Source organism: Arvicanthis niloticus, chromosome 2 (assembly GCF_011762505.2).
Source record: "Arvicanthis niloticus isolate mArvNil1 chromosome 2, mArvNil1.pat.X, whole genome shotgun sequence".
Lineage (NCBI taxonomy): Eukaryota > Metazoa > Chordata > Mammalia > Rodentia > Muridae > Arvicanthis > Arvicanthis niloticus.
In genome coordinates this window covers 103,264,028-103,290,948 of record NC_047659.1, presented here as the reverse complement: position 1 = coordinate 103,290,948, position 26,921 = coordinate 103,264,028, and the positions used below count along the sequence as shown (strand labels likewise).

Below are 26,921 nucleotides of genomic sequence, written 5' to 3'. Positions count from 1 at the left end.
TAGTCTCCTGAAAGGAGATACTTTATATAGAGCCACAGTAAACATGCTTACTCACTTTAGGCTGCTTTATGTTATAGATGTGTCATTTAAGCAGTACTGAAATTCTCAATTGCTCATTCATCTTGTACACATCATAAGTTTTTAACTAGGCTTTTTATTTTCCTTAAATCCTAGAAAGTGAAATCATTATTGACGATGGACAATTTGGAATACACAGTAAGTGAGAAGTTTGAAAACATTTAATATGCTTAACCTGTTAACATCTCATTGGAAAACTATAACACAGAGATAACACAGTGCAACATTGAAGATGAGACAAGTATATTTTGTTAAATCATAGTTTCAGAATTTTGTATTTAGTGTTTGGTCATTTCCAGATTTTTGAGTTTGCATAATTATAAAGACATATAGCTGGTAGAGAAGGTGAATATGCTAGTCACTCTGATTTGATTACACATGGTCTATATGTTTTGAATAATGGTATTCTACCAGTACTTAGGTACAAATATTTTTAAATTATATATTATTAGTATGAAAATGTTAGCATACCATTTCTTTTTAAACACTATTATCCTGAAATATAATGGTTCTAAACATTTAAAGAGCTAAATGTTGCTTGTAGGCCAAATTTGTATATTTTGTATGTTTAGGTAATGTGTTTACAATAAATCCAGACAGCCAGGATGTTCTAGAAATTCTGGCTGACTCTTCAAAAACTAATTTTTAAAAATATGCTTAAATTTTTTTATACCTTTCTGCTCTGGTAAGTACTTTATCCTCTGAATTTAAACTTTCTTTGGTGGTTGGATGTCTCTGAGTCCATCAGACTACTGTGCTGCCTTGTCTCATCCTGGGTGCTGTACCTGAGAGTCAGAAGTGGGACCGGGTAGAAGTGCCTTTGGTTTGACTCAGAATCAGAGATGAGTTGCTGGTGACGAGTGTGCTTTCTTGGCAAGAATGTTCTGGCGAGCATTTGCTATATGCATTAAACACAGAGGCAGTGTATATGCTATAGCAGTATTTGAAACAGAATCGAACCTTTATTATTTCATAGGAAGTATTATATTATAAAACAACATAGTCTAAAAATGCTTGAATGGCCTTAATGCTTAATTTAAAGTCTTGTATTATTTACAAAAGATAGCAGTTATGCTTTTTTTTTTTTTTTTTTTTTTTTTTTACTTTATAGAGAATTTTTTTGGGGTTTTTTTTTTTTTTTTTGATTTTTATTTCTAGTTTTTTGAAACAGTTTTACTATGTAGCTTTGCTCGCTGTACTCAGAGCTATGCTTTCCTCTGTACCACCACTCCCAGTTAAGAGTATTTTATTTTTAACTGTGTGTGTGTGTGTGTGTGTGTGTGTGTGTGTGTGTGTGTATTAGTGCATCTGAGTGCAGGTGTTCACAGAGGCCAGAAAAGGGTGGCAATGTTGGAATTACAGGCAGTTGTGTGTAAAAGCAGAAACCCTCTCCAGCCCCCAGAGAATGCCTTCAGCTGTAATGCATGACATTATCTGTCATGTTAATTACTTTTATGGTTATAAATTGTAGCATTTTTGGCTTTGTCTATCTTTTTCACTTCCATTATTAAATTAACTTTAGATTTTAGTGTTATAAAGCATTTCTTTGATTGTATTAAATGATATTTTGGAAATTGATGATTTGTAAGACATCTTAAAATACACCTCAAGAGTAGCTTTTTTTTTTTTTTTTTGATTTTTTTCGAGACAGGGTTTCTCTGTGTAGCCCTGGCTGTCCTGGAACTCACTCTGTAGACCAGGCTGGCCTCGAACTCAGAAATCTGCCTGCCTCTGCCTCCCAAGTGCTGGGATTAAATTGCAGCTTTTTTAAGCTCTTCCGGATATTTATGAAAATCTATTTCCTTTAATAGCAGGTAACTTCAAGTTAAGCAGTGTTAACAGCATGTTACTACACTGTTTGTTATGGTGGCACATATTAGTGTGAGAGTCAGAACTGACCCAGTTTGGGTCTTCTCAGATCTTCAATAGTGGTCCCACCCCTAGTTTTGTTCTCTCTCCTCTCCCTCTCCTCTCCTCCTCTCCTCTCCTCCTCTCCTCCTCTCCTCCTCTCCTCCTCTCCTCCTCTCCTCTCCTCTCCTCTCCTCTCCTCTCCTCCCCTCCCCTCCCCTCCCCTCCCCTCCCCTCCCCTCCCCTCCCTCTCTCCCTCCCTTTCTCTTTACTCTGTGTGTGTGTGTATGTGTCTGTCACTCAAGCCAGTTTCAATCAAACTCAGAGATCCTCCTGTCTCTGCTTCCTGAGTGCTGGAATGGAAAGTGTTCTATGCCCAATGAAAATTCATTTTTATTATTTGTTTGTTTGAGACAAGGTTCGTTAGTTTGTTGCTTTAGCTGACCTGGAACTAGTAGAGAACTTCCTGCTTCTGTTTCCTGAGTCCTGGTCTACTGCCATGCCTGGCCTATAATGGCAGTTTTTTTCTTTTTGATTTCAAGACAGGGTTTCTTTTGTGTAGTCCTGGCTGACCTGGAACTTGCTCTGTAGACCAGGCTGGCCTCAAACTCACAAGATCTTGTCTGTGCCACCTGACTGCTGGAATTAAATGTGTGCCCAACCATCTTTTTCTTTTTAAAATGTATTGTACATTAATTGGTTTTGCTTGCATGTATGTCCATGAGGGTGTCAGATCCTCTGGAACTAGAGTTACAGACAACTGTGAGCTGCTGTGTGGGTGCTGGGAATTGACCCCAGGTCCTTTGGAAGAATAGCCAGTTCTCTTAACCATAGAGATACTCTCCAACCCCAGTGGCATTTCTTTAATTTACTTAATCCCTAAGTAGCTGACTGTTAGTAGTCATTTAGCTTTCTTTCTCTAACTTCAAATGAAAGTTTTTTTTTCAGTGATATATATTTAATATTATCTTTAATTAGAGTAACATTAATTATTTTTAATGTTGGGAAAGGACCAGTATTACATAATATCAGTACTGAAATATGAATGTGAACTAGAATTCTTAATATGTATATATTAATATGTATAACCAGACTGCTTAAAATATGTAATTATATTATCCTTCCTATTTATCCCTCCAGATGGTGTTGAAACACTGGATTCTGGATGGCTTACATGTCAGACTGAAATAAGATTGCGTCTGCATTTTTCTGAGAAACCTCCTGTCTCAATTACCAAGAAAAAGTTCAAAAAATCTAGATTTAGGTATGACCATGTGATTCTTTTACTTGTTAATTTTTGCTATTACTGTAGACTTATGTGGGTTTAACCTTATAGGGTTCTAGGATAATGAATTGTTTCCTTCATCAAATTGCTACTGTTACACACACTTAAATTTGTCTTAACCTCTCAATTTGCAACCAGAAAACAATTGGTTTCTAGGCACATGTATATTTGTAATTTTATTTAAGCTTTCATACTGTGGGGATTGCTTTCAAATTGATAAAAACAGAAGTGATTTGTGGTGAGAGGAAAATGGCATAAACAGAAAACGATTGTTAGAATTGGCCTTTAGCGTCAAAAAAAAAAAAAAAAAAAAAAAAAAGTGGAAGCTCCAGACTCCGGTGCTTTCTACCCTCTCCTCCTCCTGCTCCTCTTCTTGTTACTCTCCTCTGTTTGCTTCCTCCTCTTCCGCTGTTTGAAGGATAGATGAAAAGCTTTACAACAGTAGTTAAGTTAGTTTTTCTGACTGATGGGTTTTTGTTTGTTTGGGGTTTTTTTTGTTATTGTTTTTGTTTTTTCGAGACAGGGTTTCTCTGTGTAGCCCTGGCTGTCCTGGAACTCACTCTGTAGACCAGGAGGGCCTCAAACTCAGAAGTCCACCTGCCTCTGCCTCCCAAGTGCTGGGATTAAAGGCGTGCGCCACCACTGCCCGGCATAAGGTGGTTTTTTTAAAGCCTGACTTTACTCTTGACATTAATCCTTTGTTTTTAGAATCAAGAATTCCAAATTTTGTTATGTAACTAGCAAGCTTTGTGGCACACAGCTTTAATCCCAGTACTTGGGAGACAGAGGCAGGTGGATTTATATGAGTTCTCAAAAACAACAACAAAACCAAAACAGCAAAACTGAATCTTAGGCCATTCTTGTTTATATAGAAATCATTTTGAGGGTTTTGAATGATATTTAGGTAATCAAAGTTTCACTGAAGTACTTTCCTATTACTCTATGCAGTTGGATTCTCCAAGTTATTTGATTCTTGTTGAAATAAATTTGCATATCTAGACATCATTTTGGTCTTTTCACCCAAAGTTGTATTAGTGGTAGACTTAGCCCCCATGGATTAGAAAACAAATGTGTGATTTTAAAACTTGGCTTAGATTTTGCATTTTACATATAGCAGTGAACATGCACCTCAGTAGTACCAAATTTATAAAGATCTCTATCTATCTCTCTCTCTCTCTCTCTCTCTCTCTCTCTCTCTCTCTCTCTCTCATTGACTCATTGACTCATTCATAGGTGGCAAATAACAATCTTTGTAGTGGATTGTAGTATTATATAGCTGTTTGAAGAAACCGTTTATCTTTCCTGTCACACATCCCTTTCCTTTAGACTTGCCCCCTCTGTTACTCTTTTAAGCATTTCTCTTGTCTGCTTGTTTCTGAACATTTCTAGTCTCCCCTGGTTGCCTGTTGGTTAATACTTATCTAGAACAGTTGCTTTCTGAGAGGAGATGTTTTTTAAATCTGTTACCTTCTATAATAACTTGTTCATTTATTATTCATTATTCTATTATTTATTATTCTCTAGTACTTCATTTGGTTAATCTCTATTAAATGATGGAAGAAATATTTCAGACCTTAGTGTTCTTTTTGGCAATAAAAGCATCTGCAACTAATTGTCTCTCTTTAGGAGTAGACTAGTCTTTGGCCCTGTGGATTGGGAAACTGGTCTTTATTTTTATTGCTATGAGGCTTATTATGGGTTCTTTATTTGATTAGAAAAGTAGTTTCATATAAATATATACATGCAGATAATACTATCCATGCATAGAGACTCAGGTCCTGGCTTATGCCTAGCACTAGGAGGCTGAGACAATGGGATTACTGGGTCCAGCCTGGGTTCCATAGCTAGTACCAGGCCACCATAGTATGAGACTCTGTTTCACACAAAAGAGCGAATCAAAAAATGAAAAAGAAATTGTTTATAAAAGCATAGGAAAGTGGAAAGTGTTACATTTAAACCCCCAGTTCTAATGTACTGTGAGGTAAATTCATCTATCAAATCATCTATCTAAAATGAGATCCCCCAAAAGAGTTCTTGATGACATTTAGAGCTAGCTATAGTTGGCAGTATAGTAAATAAACTTGCAGTGTGGATTTTCTTTGTCTGATTCTTGTTATTTAAGAATACTTTTGGGGCTGGAGAGATGGCTCAGGACTACTCTTTCAGAGGTCCTGAGTTCAATTCCCAGCAACCACATGGTGGCTCACAACCATAATGGGATCCCATGCCCACTTCTGGTGTTTCTGAAGACAACTACACTGCACTCATATACATTAAATAAATAATACTTTCAATTTGTATTTATGTACATTCTGTGAATTACTCTTAGTAGGCTTCATTATTTTCTCTTGTCAATACAGGGTAAAGCTTACACTAGAGGGTCTGGAGGAAGATGATGATGATGATGATAAGGTATCTCCCACTGTTCTTCACAAAATGTCCAACACCCTGGAGATAGCCTTAGTAAGTGACAATGAGTTCAAGTGTAGGCACTCACAGCCAGAATGTGGGTATGGCTTGCAACCTGATCGTTGGACAGAATACAGCATACAAACAATGGAACCAGATAACCTGGAACTCATCTTTGACTTTTTTGAGGTGAGTAGTTATTTCAGTGAGGCTTCAGGCACAAGAAAATTTGGAAGAACAGAATATGACAGTTTCAGTAGAATTATATTTTAAGTCAGGACAAAATGTCTGTGCCTGTTAAGTAGTATAAATAGAAATCTTCCAAAGAACTTTGCATGGATTGATTAAAGAGGGCCAGGCACTGTGTGCCCACTCATGGATAACCAAAACTGAATCTCTTTAATGGTGGAAGTCTATTTTTTCTCCCAATGAGGACTTTGTAGCCCTTCCAAGTTGGCCTTGTTTTAAGGACAGCCTTAATTATAAACATGACCTCTATGCCCAGTTTCTATGGTGCTGCAAATGGGAGCAGGGCTTCATGCATGCTTGACAAGCATCTCACTTGAGCTACACCCTCAGCTTCAAGCACATCTTTTATTATTCAATTCACTGTGATGGTAACTATTTTATAACATATGTTTAACAACAAGTTAATAATTTTTTATTGCATATTTGTATTTACATGGTGTGTGTGGGAATGTGTATTGGTGAAATTTGCATGTCACATGCTCCTGGGGAGGTCAGAGGACACTTAGAGATTTGGTCCCTTTTGTATGTAGGTCTGCTGTTTAACTCAGGTTTCCAGATGTGCTGCTTGGTTTTTTGTCAACTTGACATAAACCTAGACATATATGGGAAGAGGGCATCCTAACAGAGAAAATCCCTCTGTAAAATCAGTTTGTAGGCCTGTCTGTGAGTATTTTCTTACTGATAGATGTGGGGAGTTTAGCATTGTGCCACCCCTGGGCAGGTAGGCAGGATGGTGTGAGAAAGGAGCAAGCTTGTAAGCAGCACTTGCTTCTGCCTCCAGGTTCTGGTCTTGATTTCTACCCCGACTACTCTGGATGTGAACTACAGGTCATAAGATGAAGTAACCTTTCCACCCTAAGTTACTTTCCTTTAGGGTGTCATGGTACATTATCACAACAGTAGAAAAGTACCTAAGATATTATCAGGCTTTCATAGCAGGCTTTTTACCTGCTCAGCCATCTTGCTTCTACAAAGTTAGTAACACTTAATGTCGGGTTTTGAATCTGTGCTGCTTATGTCCCAACCTAATGACACTTGCAGTAGAGATTGTTAGCTCTTTGCTTCCTACAAGGTGTGCCTGACTGTAGAGTAAATGTACTGGTTCCTTAACCTCTAGCACCTTTGCCACCTCTGCTGATTTCTGTTTTTTTGAGGGAAGAAAACATATCTGCACAGTGGTAGTACATAGCCACATTTTCTTGTTAACAACAGAATTCAAGGTAGACTTAAACCTATTGAGTAAAACTTGTTACATATAATTAAAAGTTGTGATCTTTGAATTACTCAATTTGATTGTATTTTTAGATATTTTTGTGATCGCATCTTATTACATAAGATCTAATGTAATTATTGTATGCGGTTTTGGGCTTGTTTCTTTTTTAAACCTAAGTGCCTAACTTAAGATCTTACTAAAAATGCACTTTCTGCTTTGGCCTTCGTAGATATATGTCACCATGTGTGACTATATCATGAGTACATTTATCTTTGAGATAGGGTTTTATGTAGTTTTGAACTGCTGTAGTTGAACATGACCCAATCGTCCTTCTTCCACTTCCCAAGTGCTGGGTTTACAGAAATGTACGCCCATGTCTAGTTTCATCCAGTGTTGGGGATCAAACCAGAAGCTTCATGAATCTTGGGCAAGTACCCAAGCTCTAGTCCTAGAATTTTTCCTCATCAGTTGGTCTTTCATAGACTCCATGTTTACTTTAAAGCTTTTTGGAGGCTGAAAATGAACAATATTTAAAAATCCAGGGCAGCCCAGAAAGGTAGCTGAGTGGTTAAGAGAGCTCTTTCTGTTATTGTTTCTGTGGGCTGGGCTCAGTCTCTAGTGTACAGGTGCTGCAGCTCACTACCTCCTGGAACTCCAGCTCCAGGGAATCTGACCTCCTCTTCTGGCCTCCACAGTCACTGTACTCATAGATCCTGCCCCCGACCCCACACACATTCATTTAATAACTAAATCTATTACATTTAATAGATTTTTGCATAGTTTGATGCATGGCTCAGTGCTGATGACATGAGTTCAACCCCTGGCACTCACATAATAGGAGAGACCCAAATTTGACAAGTTGTCCTCTGACCTCTACATACATGAGATGGCATTTGCATACTAAACACCCTCATTTTCTCCCACACAAAATGTTTTAAAAATGTAAATAAAAATTCAGGATATTCTGAACCTCTTTTTTTTTTTTTTTTTTTTTTTTTTTTAGGAAGATCTCAGTGAACATGTAGTTCAGGGTGATGTTCTTCCTGGACATGTAGGCACAGCGTGCCTCCTGTCATCTACCATTGCAGAGAGTGGGAGAAGCGCTGGAATCCTTACTCTTCCCATCATGAGCAGAAACTCCAGAAAAACTATAGGCAAAGTCAGAGGTAAGTTGCGGAGAATCAGATAGGCCCTTACAATTAAAGTTATGCCAAATTTTTTATTAATTTATAAATTAATTTGTATTTGTGAATGATAATGATAATTTAATAGTTACTGAATTTTCTGCACTTACTTTAAATCAATTTTGTCTTGATCTTTTTCTGTTTGATAGAGTTTAACAAAACTGGTCTAGTACTTTTTAGATGCCTTTGAGCCTATAGTGGTCTTTTTTAATCATGCCCTTTCCCCCTTTTTTCTATGGAAGTTGATTTTATCATCATCAAGCCATTACCAGGATATAGTTGTTCTATGCAGTCTTCATTTTCCAAGTATTGGAAACCAAGAATACCATTGGATGTTGGACATCGTGGTGCAGGGAACTCAACAACAACTGCCAAGTAAGTTGCATATTTGGATATGATTGCTATTCAGTAGCTCAAGCTTGTTAAAATTATGTCAGAAAATGTCTTTTTACTATGCATAGAATTAAAAGAAAGTGGTGATGAAAGGGACCACTGTTTCAATACAAGCAGTGTCTCTCCTGAGACAATGCTCAATCTTGTTGGTAAACTGGCTGCATAATGAAAAAGACATGAAAAATTGAAACAACGCGCACTCATGTGTACTCATGCATACTTAAAACGGCACCACGGCTATTTTTTTTTTCACATTTAGTGTGTCAGTCATTCCCAGTTCCCCATGTTTACCAGTATGAAGTCATTTGGAGGCTTTATAAGTAGTATATTTCTTTTCAGTTTCTTTGTTCCCTTGGAAAGGATTGTTTTTCTTCAGGCACATTCCTTGTTTCCCAGTACAGGGAAGCAGTGTATTGTGATGTGGAATATATCTATCATTGTAAGTAACAGCTTGTGTTTATGAAATAAGTGCACATACCAGCCAAAAGTGTCCATGGTCAGATTTTGAGTATAGTAAAATTAGTCTCAGCATAGAAGGTGAGTCTATTTTCACTGTTGAAGGTGTAATGTAGTTGGCTTACTACAAGTTTTCTTTAATCCTTGATGGCTGTATTTCTTTATTTCAGGCTGGCTAAAGTACAGGAAAATACTATTGCTTCCTTAAGAAGTGCTGCCAGTCATGTAAGTATTCTTTCTTTAAACAGCTTTGTACTAACAGATAAAAAGAAAACTATTCTGAAAATGTTTCTATATAAATACCTTTTGGTATTTGTACTTATATTTGTGATGAAGATTTATATGTAAATAACAGAATAATATGAAACCTTTAGAAATACTCTATGTGCATGAGTGTTTTGCCTGCATGTGTGTAAGTGCACTGTTTGTGTGTCTGGTCTCCTTAGAAGCCGGAGGTGTCAGATCCTGTACAGCTAGAGGTACAAACATGGAGAGAGAGCCATCATGTGGGTGCAAAAATGAATAAGAGCTTTAATATCCCCTTCTTTGTCTCACTTGGGTGCGCGTGCACACACACACACACACACACACACACACACATACATACATACACACACACATACACACACACACACATACATACACACATACACACACACACAGAGGGTCTTTCTGTCTAAAAAATAGCAGAAGGTGGCTTAAAACTCAAAACTGAGCTCAGCTAGGCTGGCCTTGAACTTCTGTTTCCCAAGTGCTGTGATTATTACAAGAATGAGCCACCATGTCTCCTCCTTTTTTGAGTTCTTAATGCTTGATTTTGCTTTAGAAATAATGCTAATAGAAGGTAGTGATTTTATTTAACACTTCATTGCATTTTATTGGGGGGGGAGGATTGGTGCTCTCCTTCCATCATGTGAATCTTGGCGATTGAACTCAGGTCATTGGGCTTGGTGCCAAGTACACCTACCCACTGAACTATCATCTGTCTTCCTCTATATGACACTTTAAAAAATGTATCAATACATGTATGAAGTACTATACATTATCCTATCCTCTAAAAGAAAATGAGTGTAAACTTGATTGCATCAATCATTAAGTTCATTTTTGTCCTTCACCAGAATCTGAGTGACTCTACACTAAACTGGGATGGGGGATGAAAGGGTATCTTTTATTTCTTTGCATAGTTTTTCACAGTGGTTTTCACTTCCCAGAGTAATTTAAACTTGGAGGGATGGCACCTGTGAGTGTGGGGCAGGTTGGATCTCTGTGAATTCATGGCCAGCTGGAGCTGCACAGGGAGATTCTGTATCAAAAAGATTATGTAGTTTTGTCTTTTATTTGAAAGGACATACTAATCCACGTGTATACTAGACCATAGTTCATAATTTGGAATTAGTTTTAGTTTATTGTTGCTAGCTAAGCAGCATTTTATCTCTTGGTAAAGTTTTCTTTCAGATGTGTGATTATGTTAACTAGGAAAATGTGACTTGATGTGTAGGGGGAACTACGAGGAAATGGTGTAGTGTGCACTGTATGCATGCTTCGCCTACTGAGGTCAGAGAAGAGCATCAGATCCCCTGGGGATTGTAGATTGTTCTAAGTGACCTTACTTGTGAGCTGGGAACTGAACCTGGATCCTCCACAAGGGCAGCAAGTTCTCCAACTCCCAAGCTACCTCCAGCAAATGGTCTATGGTGATCATTTTCTAGAAATTTTTTGAACTGTACTTCTCAGATGACTCCAGGAGCAGAGTGAGGAGGTTCTGTAGTATATTCTTTTCCTTATTTCTCCCTGAGGCTCAGTTGTTTAGCTGGAATAGATACAGGAAGTCTTGTGCTCCTGTTCAGAGCACTGACAGGGCAATGCCCTAAGGCTGTCTTACTCACTTAGTGCTGTGACTGTTTGCAGATGGATCAGGATACCCCAACAGCCACCTTTTTTGGCCAGGAAATGTTGTGCTTTTGCAAAACAGAAAATTGTAGGAGACCAATTAACCATGTTGGAGAAGTTTGAAGTGAGATATTCATGAAGTGGTTTTATTGTACAAAATTACAAACCAAAAAAAAAAAAAAAAATGATGTGTGTTGAGAAATGTGTTGTCTGCTTGTTTGAAACACTTGGCTTTCTTTTCTTTCAGGGAGCAGCATTTGTAGAGTTTGATGTCCACCTTTCAAAGGACTTTGTGCCTGTGGTGTATCATGATCTCACCTGCTGTTTGACTATGAAAAGGGTATGTTGACATTCTTATATTTTACACTTACTGTAATAAGATGTTTTAAAAAGTTTGTTACATTTTTAGTTACTTGTTGCAGTTGGTAATTTTTTTGCTTTGTGAATTACTACCAGTTCTTCTTAAGCCTTTATAGTATTAGGAGATAAGGTTTGATGTGGAATAATGATTTCTTAGAGTTCAGGTATCAGTGTCACTGAATTTGCTTTTTGATGTTAATGATGAAGGGACATGCTAAGTATTTTCTGCATTGGTCCCTTGGGTGCAGTATTGAGGCAGAAGAGGAAGATTATGTCCCCATGACTCCATCTATTTCTGCTTCATATCTCAATCAGCTGGCATAGTTTAGCCAAAGCTACAAGGGACCACCATGTAGTGCTGTGTCATCAGTATGCAGAAGGCTTCTCAGTCAAGGCAGATTAGATGGAGGTACAGGAATTTGAGGACTACAGAGCAGTGAGACACAGGTCCAGTAGAAGCAGTAAGAAGAGAGGAACATGTGATAAAGGAAAGAGTACACAGTGGGATTTGAAAATACATGTAGAATCCTAAAGATTTATCGTTACTGTTTTAGAAATGTACTTGTCAGTATTATACTTTGACCTGAAGCATATACATGAACCAGGTATCTTCTAAGGGACTTACTAAGGTTCTTCTTGTTTGTTTATTATTATTATTATTATTATTATCATCATTTTCAGTGATCTGGTTGAAAGTTAGCCAATTTGCTGCTATTGAACAATAGAATCTGACAAGATAGCTCGCTCTACCTGCTTAGCAGATAGGTTTTAAGTACAGACCTAGATAAAGACCCTTCTGTCTTTGTGAAATAGAATCAGAAGGGCAAAAGGAGAGGATTCGTCTATTTAAAATAAATAACTAAGGAGCAATAGTGAAGGTCATTTTTTGGTACAAGAGAATGTTATTTCTAACATAGCTTATTGAAGAGTATTATTGATCCCTTGTTTTCAGCAGACTGTCATGCTGTAAAGTTGAATCCAAATGAGTTAATAGGTGAATGAAAGTAATGAATTGCATATATTTTTATTTTAGAGTTTTTTAAGTTAGCATTTTCATGTAAAATCAATTCACCGTGTCCATTAAAAAATGCAAGTAGTTCAAAAGATGAAATGAATGACAAATCTTCCTCCCCCTCCCTTGATCTCATTCCCTTATTCTTAATAGTTTCTTGTGTGTCCTTCCAGAAAAAATGTGTGCATACTCAGGTTTGTACCAGTGTTCATGAGTGACTATATGTGCGCAATGACTTTACTGTTGAGTTGGTTTATTGGTGGTACCTTAACTCGCTCCCCTAGAGAGTGGTACTTCCTACAGTACATCATTTGATATGGCTCTAAAATGTAGATCAGCCTGTAGATGATACATGCTAGATCATCGTCCTTTAATATCGCTTATAGATAATCAGACACATTTTCATATAATTTTTTTGTGTGTGCACCTGCCACTTTTACTGTAGTTTAAATATTAAAAGGCTTAGAAAAATTAGAAGTTGATTTGCAGCATTAAATCGCTTATAGTAGTTGCATGTTGAGTTCCTAGGCATGTAGCATGAATAAGTGGCAAATGAAGTGGATACCGCATGAAGGAGGCAGTACAAATGATGCCTGACATCATGCTGTCATGGGTGCTTCCTCCCTTTCAGATGCCTCTTCCAGGCTCTGGGTGCCTGCAGTAAAAACAGAAGCTAGGGGCTCAGGGTGTGGCTCTGGCTGCTGGCAGTACATACCAAGGCTCACAGATGAGAGCCTTTGCCCAGCATGTAAAAGGCTGTGGGCTCTTCTAGGACCACAAGGAAAAAAAAAATTAAAAAAAAAAAAAAAAAGCTAGAGCAAGAGCTCCTGTAGTGTTAAGTTAGGACTGTTTCTTTCTGCATGGGGTCAGGATACCTAAGAGCTATCTCATCAGTAAATTGAGATTGTAGATGGATGTATGCAGTGCAAACATTCAGAAATAGTAAAACAGATTTATTTCTCCCTTTTTCTAATAGAAATTTGAAGCTGATCCAGTTGAATTGTTTGAAATCCCAGTAAAAGAATTAACATTTGACCAACTCCAGTTATTGAAGGTATTAACAATGACACAAAATGCAAATTTCCCTTCAGCTTTAGTATGATTTACATTTGTTTGATGTAGTAATAATCTATGCACATAAGAATGACTATGCATTCAGCATGCATGGGATAGTTTTTAATACATACTAGGATCTTGGTATAGTTTGTTTTACTGTGGTATTTTGCATGATTCCTTATCTCATTCCTAGTAGTTACTTAAACAGCTAAGTACAAATAGTTTTCTAACTTTATCTTTTTGTATCTTTATTTTTCCCCCTTAGGCATTTGGTCATGATTTCATGTGCATGCATACAAATAGAAAGTACATACAATGCTTAGTTTAGTGCTTATTATTATTAAACTGGTAATTCCATACTTTGTTCTAGCTGGCTAGCTCTTCAAATTACTTTACATAATTGCTTGCATAAACTTTTTTTTTTTCTAATTGCATTTCGTATGTTTGTTTTCTAGCTTTCTCATGTGACTGCATTAAAAACCAAAGACCGGAAACGTATGTGCTATTTTGGAAGCATTTTTTGTTTGTTTTATGATTGGCATAGATACATTTTTATTTTTGGTCATTTTAATGACTGTAGTATGTAATTTTGTAGATGTGCACTGATTTTAAACTAGGGTGTTACATGCAAATAAGCATTTCACTACTTTCCTTAGTTTTATGTCAGTTCTTTCCAAAAATTCGTCACCTTAACAAAGTAGAGTGCCTCTCAGGTATAGATTCCAGTGCCAGGAGTTGAATCAGCTCTACCTATCAGCTGTGATGGATGGCAAGTCACTTTACTCAACTTCTTGCTTCCGTGTCCTCCCAGAATGTCCTGCTTCCTGCATTGCTGTTTAGTGTCACTTTATATTCCTCTCTCAACAGAGCTCAGTGACTTTTGTACCTCTTGAAACCCATTGCCTTTGCACCCCCTTTCTTAGCTGGAAGTCAGAACAGTGGTTTTCATAGTCCCAGAGACTTAACTTTCACAGTGTTGTACAAAGGATAGGTACTCAATAATGTGCTTTGTGAAAACCACATGGTGACTATCTTTGAAGGGTTATGAGGTATGTGACTTCATAGGCTTACCTTTAATTATTCAAGTTTTTACCTAATTTTAGTTTTAAATCAATACATTTGAACTGTACATGGGTTGTTGTTTTTTTTTTTTTAGGAAAAACTTGTGTGCGACTTAAAATGTACTCTATTTTGGGTTAAGAGATTATGATAACAAAAGTAGCTATAAATTTTGTTTTTAAGGTAGTTTTATGTAGCTCACGAAGCCTTTACTTCACATATATCCAAGGATGTTTCTGAACTTCTTATCCTCTTGCCTCCACCTTCCAAGTGCTGGGATCACAGGTGCATGCCATGCCCAGTTGTATTCATTCCTGAAGCTGGAGCCCAGGGTTACATTCAAGCCAGGTTGAGCCCACAGCCCTAACTCTTAGATTTTCTGTAATCTATAATTTCTGAGCTGGTTTTGATACAACTCCAAATTCTACCAAGAGATGAATTTCTACTGGCTACTATTCAGAGTCACCTTAACAGTTGTATATGAAAATAATACTAAGCCTAAAAGATCTGGTAATTACTTCAGTGCACAGGTTATCTTAAAGTTTGGGAGAAGATCTGTTCTAGGGACATTTTACTTACCAGGCTTCTATAATTTGAAATTTCAGAATCTCTGTCTGAGGAGGAAAATTGCATTTCCGAAAACCAGCCCTTTCCTTCTCTTAAGATGGTAAGTTCCTTGAGGGACACTTGGACAGGGCTATCTTATTGATATCTGTTTGCATAAATGATTTCTTTTTACTCTATTAAATGGGCACTAGAAGGGCTCTATCAAAGTCAGCATCAGTGTTAGCTTATTATGGGTGCTCTTGTCAGGCAGAGGGTGATTGACACATTTTATCCTGTAGCTCAGGCTGCCTAGGTTCCTGAACTCATTTTCCTGCCTCCTCCCATATACTGGGATTGCGGGTGCTGCCTGTCACCCTGAGGCTGTGCTGCGGCGTTTAAAGAATAGCTTAACTGACCACTTGAGTAAGACTTCTCACTGGGCTAATTTGATGACAGTAAGTTTGTATATTTGGTAGAAGGAAGCTGTGGTGGTGGAAGGGACCTCTCTGTAGTATTTAAAACTTACAGTTTTCCAGATATCTATTTTTAATTCTAGGACAGCTAGAGCTACATAGTGAGACCCTGTCTTTAAAATAATGATGATGATCATTAAAAAGCTGGAGACAATTTGGACAGTCCATGTAGGTGCTGGAGAGATGCTAGTGTACTTTCATCATGATCCCCACTTTCAGTCAGTTTTTTGTGGTCTGGGCTAGTAACTAGGCTTCTGTCCATGTTTTATTTCTGTGTTTGCATTAGGTAGGAATTTACTTAGAACCTCATGCATTCTAAGCAAGCATTCTGCATCATATTTAATAAAATAAATAAATCTACTGTTTTCAGTTTGATATTAGAAAAGTTAGTTCTTAATGACAAGAAGACATGTTGGTAATATAATCTTAACTGATTTTTGTAATAACTCTGTTTTTTTTTATTCTGTTTTTCTTATTTTGCCATCATCTTAACCAAAAACAACACAATTCATCATCGACAAACAACACTGTAGGTTTTAGAATCATTGCCAGAAAATGTAGGATTTAATATAGAAATAAAATGGATTTGCCAACACAGGGTAAGTACTTTTTTTGTTGTTTTTTTAATGGGATTAAGTAAAACTGAAATCTTGTTTCATTTCATTAAAGCATATTGGTTGCTGGACCTTTTAGAATTGAGAAAAAAAAAAAGAAAAACTGTTATGTGTATTTGTGAATATGGTTATGGGTGCTATGATATGCATGGGAAGGACAGAAAGCAACTTTTAGGACTCTATTCTCTCCTCCACCATGAACTTGGAATCAAACTCACGTTGCCAGACTTGGGTAGCAAGTACTTTTACTTGCCAAACCATCTCACCAGCCTGCACAGTTTTAATAAATAGGTTAAGAGCCTTTTGTGGTGATTATTGAGTTCTCAAAGATATTACTTAAACTTGTTGCTGTTTTCAAAACTTTTTTTTTACTCTGTTATTTAACAAAATAAATCTACCATGAATACTTTTTAATTGCTGATGTATATTATAAAAGTTTGGTATATAAGTGGCTTGAGTGTACATTGATAAAAACAGTTTCTGGATATATTTAAAAAGTAGATTGATAGTCAAACTCTCACTATTTTTTTTTTTTTTTATATATTCTACATCAAAGCATATGTTAAGCAAGAATTTCCTAAAACATGGGTTTTTTTTAGATTTTAATACTAATTTAGGAGAAAAATTTCTGTGAATATGTTTTAAATCAACCCCAGATTAGTCATTCATTATCCAGAAATATTTACTGAGAAGTTAATAAAGGCCAGGCATTTTGAGCACTGAGAACATACGTAGAATAAGGACAAAATAAGGTCCTGTTTTTCTGGAGTTTTATGCTAAGCGAGGAGAACAATGGTTAATTAACTATTGGGACTGGAGAGCACTTACTGCTTTTGCAAAGGATACAAGTACAGTTCTAAGCACCACCAGGCCATCAACTGCTCATAACCAAATCCAGGAGAACCTAGTGTCTCTGGCCTCCTGGCACATACCCACACACAAACATGTAATTTAAAAGGTAAATCTTAAAAAGATAGAACTAACTTTTGAATGTGTTTATGGCTAGAGGAAGGTATGTATGGTAAAAGGTTGTCTGGGATGTGGAGTCCTCAAGTATAATTGGCCATTTAAACCAACAGCATAGTCCTGATGCAGAGATAGCAGATTCTAAACCAAGATTTTCCTAATACATAATTTTTGTGTGTCTGCTGAGGCTTCTAGAATTATTTTGACTGAGACATTTAATAATTTGTATTAAAAATTAATATTTAATAAAGACTAGTGTATCGTATGGTTTCTGAAGATGATGTCAAAAATGTTAAGTCATAGTATATTGCAGGTTTCCAGAGATACAGCTTTTATTTTGTTAAGTTTAAAGCCAAAGCCTATTGGTAGTTTAATTGATTCTTGTTGTCTCAGCACCTGAATTATTATTACTGTGCTGTCACTACTAGATAACCTTGTGGTCCTTGGCAGTCAGTTGTTCCTGGCCTTTGGCTTTCTCATCTGTGAAATAAGTGTTAGCAGCTTCATTAGCAAGTATATACCACACGTCTTTAGTATGGTTGTTATCAAGAAAAGTTAAAAGAAACCAAATATTGGCCATCATGTGGCTAAAATGCATCTGAGCCTGATTGGGCAGGAATATAGATTGGTACGACTATTATGAAAACAGTTTTCTAAAGAAATTAAAAATAGAAATATATCATATGACCTAGCTTTCCCCAGTATCTACCAAAAATAAGAACTGAAATCACTCTTGTAAAAGTAATTTTTGTCCCCTTGCTCACAATAAGGCAAAATAAAGAGGCAGCCTACATGGCTATTACTAGATAAGCAGGCAAAGAAATAGTGATACGTAAATACTCTACAAAAGAATAAGATCTTGCCATTTGCCACATTAAATAGGCCTTGGGAAATTACTTGCTAAGTAGATATAAGCCAACCACCGAAAAATAACTGCATGATTTTATTTATATGTGGAATCAATGTTTTATTTCAAAGATAGAGAACAAAGCTAGTTACTGGATGGCAGGAAGGGAATAAAGGAATCAGAGAGAGGTAAATAGATTAGTACTTTGGTGTAGGCTGAAGGGCTTATATAATATGAATATTATATAAGTCAAGTTTATCTGCTCCTGAACCAAAGGGGCAACTATGTAAAAGATGGATATGCTTCTTTGCTTTAATAATCTGTATACTGTCTGTATCTGTAATATTCTGTATGCTTTTGGGAAACACATAATTACATTTTTAAATGTTAGGCTGATTGTTGTTGAGGTTTTATTTAACATTGCAGTTCCAGCATGTATCGTGGCCTCTCAGTTTCCTTCCTTTCTTATAGGATGGCGTATGGGACGGCAACTTATCGACATATTTTGATATGAACGTGTTTTTGGATATAATTTTAAAAACTGTTTTAGAAAATTCTGGGAGGAGGAGAATAGTATTTTCTTCATTTGATGCAGATATTTGTACAATGTAAGTAATATTCAGGGTATTTTTTTTTTATTGATTCTGTATTTATTCTTTGACTGAGGCTAGGGTTTTTTGTGGGGGGTGGTTGTTTATCCAGATGGCATCCTCTCAGTTGCCCATGTTTTATTTTCTTCCTGAAAAGGGAAGGGCACTTGTTTGTCAAGTGCACTCTACCACTCCTTTATGTCTGTCCTGTATTGGGGCCTGTAACCCTACATCTGACATTTGTCCTCCATATCAGATGTAAGCTCCAGGGGTTTCCCATCACCAGTTCCTGAATATGAAATCTTTAAATCTTTATGCTTGACTTGGCTGTATGTGAGTAATGGATTGGTCTTTCTTGTTTTGCTTTTGAGACCTTCTCAATCTGTAAATCATGAACTCACTGTGTGGTTTAGGTGGCCTTGAGCTCACAGTGATGCTCCAGCCTCAACAGGAGCCATGATGCCTAGCTCTTTTCTGTTTTGTTTTCTTTTTAGTAGTTTCAAAGTTTCACAGTAACTTTGTTATCTTCCTACCAATCTTCCCCCTTTATCTTGTCTGTTTAGGGTTCGGCAGAAGCAAAACAAATATCCCATATTATTTTTGACCCAAGGAAAGTCTGATATTTACCCTGAACTCATGGACCTCAGATCTCGGACAACGCCCATTGCAATGAGCTTTGCACAGTTTGAAAATATTTTGGTAAGTTGTATTTCAATTTCCTTTCTTTGATATGAATGCCCTGTATTTCCTTCAAGTGTTCTCATTCCCCACTCCCTCACACATGTGTGACCATTGTTTCTTTAATTATTACTGATACATGCACATACATGATGAATAAATAGATAAACACAGCTAGCTGAGTACATTAAGTGTTGCTTGTATGTAAGTTCTCATTTTGTTTTAGACAGTATTAAATAAGGTTTCCTATTGTTCTAACAGCTGGCTTAAAGGTTTTAACTAATGTCAAGTAGAGAAATGATTGCACATTCAATATGTGCTTACAAATTACATTTATATATTAATGTTTTATGTATATTATATATACTATATTTACACATAGAATCCATTAAATAAGGGATATTATAAGGAAAAAAATGTGTCCATTTTGTTCCTCTTGCATCTCCTCTAGAGAGCACTAACCTGGAGTCTGATTATTTAATATCTGTAATGACTACATTTCTTTAATGGATTTTTCTTCTAGGGGATAAATGCCCATACTGAAGACCTCCTTAGAAACCCATCCTATGTCCAAGAGGCAAAAGCTAAGGGATTGGTCATATTCTGCTGGGGAGATGACACCAATGATCCTGAAAACAGAAGGAAACTGAAGGAATTTGGAGTAAATGGTCTAATATATGATAGGTATTTGTTTTTCGTAAAAAGTCTCCATGGAATTGTTCAAAAAGTGTAGTTTTTATCTTTTAAACTATTAAATTTAGTTACGTTAAATTTATGTAGCCTAAAGTTAAATTTAGCCTAAAGTTTATCTCGACACTTGTGATCTTTTCCCAGATGTTGAGATATGTCAAAAGTCACTTGAAAGGCCCTAACCCACATGTGTAATTTGCCTTGATGTAAGGCTACCCTACCTGTCCCTCACCTGCTGTCAAAACTGTTTTGCAGTTGTCTTAGTTACTTTCTATTGCTGTGAAGAGGCACCGTAACCAAGGTGCCTTGTTTGCAGTTCCAGAGGGTAAGCCTATACCTATCATGGTGGAGAGTGTGGTAGCAGGCAGGCATGGCACTGGAGTAGTAACTGACAGCTTACTTACTTCTGATCTACAAGCAGAAGGCAGAGACAGACAGACAGAAACAGACTGGACCTGGTGTGGACTTTTGTAACCTCAGAGTTTACTGCCTTGTGACATACAAGGCCACACATACCTCCTAATCCTTCCCAAATCATCCACCAGCTGGGGACTGTACTTTCTCACTTGAGCCACCACAGTGCATTTGTTGAATTCTGTGACTTTTGTATCTTTACACATTGCCAGTTATGCATGTATTCAACTTAGGACATTTCTCTGACTTTTAAAAACTTTCATATCCTTTATCATCTTGATTTCAGCATACTTATTCTGCTTTCTCAGGCTATATCCTTGAAGTCTTCCATGGCAGTGTTCTTTAACCTCTCACTCCTCTTTTTCTCTGGGATCTTTCTTTTCACAACATCCCTTGATAGGATATTTCTTCTTGTTTCAGAGAATAACTCCTGTACACTGAAATGCCATTTGAACAATGATTACACTATTACAGCTTCTGTATACAGGGTCCTTTGGTCAAGATCACACACATGTATGTAACATATTATATGGTGTGTCTTTTCCTTCCTGGCCTCTTTGAACTAGTATCTCTCCGTGTTTTAATGCATACATACAGAGTGTGGGCTGCACAAAGACAGGGCGTTTTGCTTTTTTTGTTTACTATCTTCAGAGGCTAAGACAGGGATCAAATATTTGTTGACTTGATACAAAAGCCAGCTTCCTAGGAATTGGTATGTAAGATGTAAGTTTAATAGCTGCTAATACTATTAATACAAAGTAATACAAAGATGTTTTAGGTTGTGAAAAACATTGACTTGAAGGTGGAAGCAGGTTTTGACCAAATGTGCTTTAAGAAAAAACAAATACACTTTCCTTGGATTTAATTCACACTACTCTTTGTCCTACTAAGTAATAAAGACTTTACTCCCACTATTTTGTCTGAACCTGCCTAGTTTTTTCACTTATTTCCTTTGATTTTGAAGATAGGGAGGGTTTTACTCAGGCTGACTTAGTCTTACAATCTTCCTGTCTCTGCTTCCCAAAGACATTATGGTTAAGTGACAGCCTGGTCTGCTGTCCTATTTACCTATCTGCCTACCTTTTAAGCCAGTTGGTTAATTTTGTCTAAAACAGAGTGACTAGTCAGTCTTTTAAAAATAGGTGTTTCCAACTAACAAAATAAAAACTTAAATTTGATATTAACAATTTGATAAAAATACTGGCTTTATTAAATGTTGGAACTTTTATGTATATGCAGAAGAAATGACTGCAGAACAAGAAAAAGATGGTGTAAGGTAATTCCATGGATGACTCTGATAAGGAATACAAATTTAAACAAATCTTCCTCTCAAGGGCTTTTATGCTTGAAGCCAAATGTTGACATGTAATAGTAGGATGATATTATAACAAGTGCTGAGGAAGATTAGATTTGTCCTGGCTCAGCTTTGAAGAGAAAGAACAGAGTTTGAGATGGTCAGGTTTACTTTGATAGGACTTGTATTTCAGGCATGGGCCCAGCATAAGGCAGGGTAGGACTGTAGGGGCATTTGGAAGGCCAACCTGGCATGAGCTCTACTTAGAGTCCAAGAGACAAGGGAGCTTATATTGGTGTGAAAATATGTGCAAAAACATAAAAATTCAAATAGTTTTTGAAGGCTTATAATAAAAACACCAGGTTTATTCCTTTAATTGGCTCTGGCCAAGCTCCTGATTTCTTTTATGTTATCTTTACCTGTATGGTTCTAAATAGACAAATAGAGTAATTAGTGATTTGGAGCCTGTGAGGCATTTATGAGAGAACAGTGATAGAAGTGTGTAGGTTTTGCTTTGTTTTTGTTTGTAGCCTCAGAACATAACAGTAACAATTAAATTTATATAAATACCAAATATTTTATTTAAGGCATATTATTTAAGGATTAAAATTTTGTAAGAGAAAAATTAAGTAGTGGATGGAAGGCAAGGGAGGGAAGAACTGGGATTATACAGAAGCACATTGGGACATAAATGACTTCCTCCACACACTGCCAGTGTCCGTCCGTTCTTTCCCCTTTTCTCTTGCTCCAACTTTTTTTTTTTTTAGTTGGTGGTGATGTTTGGGACTAAACTTGGCCATTCTCAATGCCACTCAAGTTCTCTGTCATTGGTCTGTGTTCCTGATCCCCTAGCATGAATCTAGCTGGGCTTTGAGGAGCATGCCTGCAATCTCACTGCTTGCACAGAAGCAAAAGGAGTAGGACTTCCAGGCCTGCCTGATTGTAGTAGACATTGCTATCTGCCATGCCAAAGCCAGATGGTAATTTGACAAAACTATAAAGGCCATCCTAAGTTAACCACTCCCAGTGAGATGACAGAACATGAAGTGCAGCAGCTTTATACCATGATTAGGGGCTTTCTGCACAGTGTGTAGAGAAGTAGGTTTTCATTGAGAACTGAAGTCACACTGGTTGCTGTTTCTTCTAGTATTTGTTTCCCTTGTGAAACTTGGGAGAATCTATTCTTTGTTACTGGTGCTCTGGAATATAGAGATGGACCTTCTTCTAAGTCCTTTTACCCCTTCCTGAACACTTGGTACCCTCCTTCTATCCTGTTGGTATATGTCATTAAAGACTGGGCTGGGAGAGAGTTTGCCCTAGTGTGCACAAAACCCAAAGTTTGCTCCCAACACAGCATAAACTTGGTGTGATGGAACATGGCTATCGTCCCAGCACTCACAGGAGGCCAGGCAGGAGACACTCTTTGGGGGATGAAGAGATACAGAACTTTGGGATGGGGATGTTGCTCAGTGGTAGTGTGCATGGTGCCTTGGGCTTATCCCTGGTACTGGATAAAAGACAGGGAATGTTGTATGGCATTGCTGAGATTTCTGTATTTTGTTTCTGGATTTATTTTCTTTAAGTCCTCTGTATCATAGCTTTTGGACCTCACTTGTAAACCTTTCTCTGTTTTCTATTTTCATTCTAGTCTGGAACTTTTTCATCTGTTTGTATTGAGTTTTCCATATATGATATTGTGTTTTTAATTCCTAAGGACTTTTGTTGCTGAAAGTGCTATTTAGGGAACATGTAGTATCCTGTTCTCATTTGATGAATGTATTTCTCCCGAGTCAGGCTGTTATTTTCTTTTTTAAGCTTTTTAAAACTTTCTCTCTCTCTCTCTCTCTCTCTCTCTCTCTCTCTCTCTCTCTCTCTCTCTCTCTCTCTCTCTCCATGTTTAAAAGGTTTTTGGTTGAAATATAGGAAGCTCTGGATAAATCAGTGGGGCTGTCATAGGATGTTATAGGATGGTCTTGGTGGCCTGCTGCTCAGACCTCTGAGATTTATTTAGGGCTTCACTTCTTGACTGATCAGATTCCTCATAAGAGACTGTCTGCTTGATACCTGGGTGGCCTTGACTGGCTACCAGTGTGGTCAGAGTTAACCCATCAGCCCTGTATTTCTTTTAACAGAAAATCTTGTGTTACTGTGCACAGTTAAAGTGTGTATATATTCTAAGACTGTCTTCCCTCCTGTGACATCATGAAAATTCTCTCATGACATATGAAGCATATGAAGCTGGTCTTTGCCTGTGGGCATGCCTCATCCACCAGAGGCTCTTTCTGGCCTCTTTGATCATTTGTGACTTAAGTCACTGGGGACAAGTTCTAGCTCTCAGGACATTTTCCTCCTGTAAAGTAAGGCACCAGCAGTTAATTGACCTGGAGGATATATACTTCAAAAATCACTAGAGAACTAGAAGTTCCATTTTTTTTATTCAAAAGAACAGTTCTATTCTGACTTATTTGAAAATAATGAGAAGAAAATTAAACTAATGATTTGATCTTTATCATTATCATAAAGCAGAATAAAATATCTATAATAAGGATATTCCAGGTACTTTTAAAATGATTTTTCTTAAAAAGTCAGAAAGTCTTTAATAAACATAAAATTACATTATGTTTTTTTGTGTCTGTTTCACCATAGGATATACGATTGGATGCCTGAACAGCCGAATATATTCCAAGTGGAGCAATTGGAGCGCCTAAAGCGAGAATTGCCAGAGCTTAAGAACTGTTTGTGTCCCACTGTTAGCCACTTTATTCCTTCTCCTTTCTGTGTGGAGCCTAATATCCATGTGGATGCCAATGGCATTGATAATGTGGAGAACGCTTAGTTCATAGTGCACAGAGGACATTTAGGGGCACACCGCTGTTCTGATGTTCAGTTTTCACCATTGAGCACTGCTGTTGTCTTAGGTTTCTCAGTCCAATGAAGCAATAATGAAGTATTGTACTATTTCATTACAGTTCCCACAAGAATATCAAGTATGCTATTTATCACTTGTCCAGGTATAATTACCAATCATTCTCTGTACAATGAGAAAATATGCTGTTAAACATTTTCAATGAGATATCCAAGCCTATAATGGTGAATCTCCATTAAAAGTGTAATACTTGCAAATTAATTATACAAATATCTCATATTTAAGGTTCAGGCTTTTCATTTGATTAAGTCTTAAATCTTCAGTGCTTGAGAAAAATGACTGCATAATTATACCTGACCATGGAAAAATAAGTACCTCAATGCATGCATTTGCACTGGTGGCTCCAGCTGCACAAGTGTGTGTCATCCATGTACATAGGTATCTTTACATGGGTTGATAAGAACATGCACCATTTTCCTTTAGTATAAACCTCAGATTGCTGCCATTTCCCACTTGACCTAAACCAGCCTGCAGATGAACCTCAAAACTTGTTTCATAAACCGTTCAAAGATGTTGAAGTTCCAGGATCCTGCAGGGTAACTTAATGTATAAAGTATTTGTAAGAAGTATATATTACATAGATAGTAGTGTAGATCAGAATGTACAAATTTGACTCAATGCATGCTTTAGGTTCTAAGCATGAGATTGTACATGTTTACTGTTGAGTCCTTGCATCTGGTGCTAGGTGAGTGAGATGTTAAGGACTGAAGATAGTTTGTTGCCTACAACCCAGTCTGTTTTAGACACTGAGTGTGCTTATTTAGTGTCTCACTACCTAGTAACATCATTGCTGTGTGTGTTACACAGGAGTTAAGTTTCCATGCAGAAAAATAAATGTCCTGAATTCTCAAATTGGTATTCTTTATTGTTTAATATATATCATGTATGTAATTTATTTAGGAATGTAGATCTTACTGTATATAAATGCATGCTTTTAGGATTATACTAAGATTTCATTAGAAGCAGATTGTATTGATAAAACTGTAACTTCAAAATGAATGTTAAATAAAATGACAGATTTATTTTTTTCCGCATCTTAAAATTAAATTCCAAGAAGGTATTTTGTAGAATGGTTTTATAATGGTATTCTGTCTGACAAATAGAAATTTTATTCTGCTTGTATGGGCCGACTCACTATACTTTCACAGTGTTCCTGCTGAGGCAGTTTGTTCATGTATTGACATATTTTGACAGAAGCTAAAAAACCTAAGACTTGAAATGACAAGTTGTACTTTTTTTTTTTTTTTTTTTTTAATTTTTTGAGACAACCTGTGTAGCCTTGGCTGTCCTGGAACTCACTGTGTAAACCAGCTGGTTTTGAACTCTCAGATCCGTCTGCCTCTGCCTCCTAAGTGGTATTAAAGTCTTGTGCCACCACCTTTGGCTTCCTGATTTGTTCTTAACAGTGCAACAATTGGGGTTTGGATCAGCTCTTCACTATGGGTAGACAGGGTCTGAAAACCTATGGTATTGTATTTGTAAGACAGTGTTTAGTGGAACCTAACATAGTTTAGAAAATTGTTTTCTACAAGGGTATTTCTATACTTTCCCATGTTGAATGAATCTTTAACATTTTCACATAACCAGGTACCTTCACGGACCCGCACACTGTATGGTGTGCTCCCTGTGCCTCTCTAGTTTTGTTCTGTGGCCATTCCCATGTATTTCCCCTCCTAGCTCCATGATTGTGTACAGGACAGAAGGGAAGCAAAAGCGTACAGCAGGGAGCTTAAAGAAGAGTTGGTAGGGAGTGTGGGTTTAGTTTGCTGAGAGGTAGGTAGGCTGTTGTACCATAGAGCCTGGCTACTGTCTTCGTCACTAGTTGATTATAGACTGTATAGCTAACCCAATGCCTCATATCACTAGCTGTCACTTCCCACTCTACTCAGCCATGCCATGACGAGTTCTGCACCATGCCATCTGTGCCTGTGTGTCCTTTGCCTGGAACCTTTCCCGATCACCTTGCCACACTCTTGCTGCATCCTCTAACTTTATCCACTACCAACACTTTTGAAAGGGGGGGACCCATATTTTACTACTCCTTATATTGCCATTGCTAGTGATCTTGGGGCATTCCAGACACAGTTGGCATTCATCTTACCTACTTTATTTTTATTTCCACAGTAAATGAAATGTATTGTGAATGCACATTTTGGAGTGGCTTACATTATGACCACTGGGATAGCTTATTGATGTCAATTTTTATATGTAGAAGTTTATTAATTATACACTTTCTAGTAAGTTCTATGATTCTCTGGCATTTGCTCCCTGTAGTAGCACTGCTAAGTATGGAGGCAGGGCACACAGCTCCCTCATGAAGGTGGTGTTGAGGGTTCTGACTTGTCTGTGAAGGTAGAGCTTATTGGGCTTGTGCGTGGTGCAGGCAGCTTG

The 26,921-nt window shown here is 37.2% G+C and overlaps 1 protein-coding gene across 6 annotated transcripts in view; it reads left to right on the top strand.

The window, feature by feature from the left end:
- Gpcpd1 (glycerophosphocholine phosphodiesterase 1) overlaps window positions 1-25,907 on the top strand; it is a 47,301-nt gene extending 21,394 nt beyond the window's left edge. For 2 of the 6 annotated variants that reach the window (XM_076929794.1, XM_076929795.1), the window contains exons 6-21: window positions 175-216; window positions 3,067-3,190; window positions 5,572-5,809; window positions 8,086-8,248; window positions 8,509-8,641; window positions 9,286-9,340; window positions 11,253-11,345; window positions 12,551-12,571; window positions 13,354-13,431; window positions 13,889-13,928; window positions 15,098-15,159; window positions 16,045-16,110; window positions 18,410-18,546; window positions 19,092-19,227; window positions 19,730-19,890; window positions 24,251-25,557. In XM_076929794.1, the coding sequence (XP_076785909.1) occupies window positions 175-216; window positions 3,067-3,190; window positions 5,572-5,809; window positions 8,086-8,248; window positions 8,509-8,641; window positions 9,286-9,340; window positions 11,253-11,345; window positions 12,551-12,571; window positions 13,354-13,431; window positions 13,889-13,928; window positions 15,098-15,159; window positions 16,045-16,110; window positions 18,410-18,546; window positions 19,092-19,227; window positions 19,730-19,890; window positions 24,251-24,440 (1,739 nt within the window). In that variant the 3' untranslated portion in view covers window positions 24,441-25,557. Of the gene's footprint in view, window positions 1-174; window positions 217-3,066; window positions 3,191-5,571; window positions 5,810-8,085; window positions 8,249-8,508; window positions 8,642-9,285; window positions 9,341-11,252; window positions 11,346-12,550; window positions 12,572-13,353; window positions 13,432-13,888; window positions 13,929-15,097; window positions 15,160-16,044; window positions 16,111-18,409; window positions 18,547-19,091; window positions 19,228-19,729; window positions 19,891-24,250 lie in introns of all 6 variants that reach the window. The other 4 variants (XM_034494634.2, XM_034494632.2, XM_076929793.1 and 1 more) reach the window with 3 other exon arrangements.
- The last annotated feature ends 1,014 nt before the right edge of the window (window positions 25,908-26,921 follow it).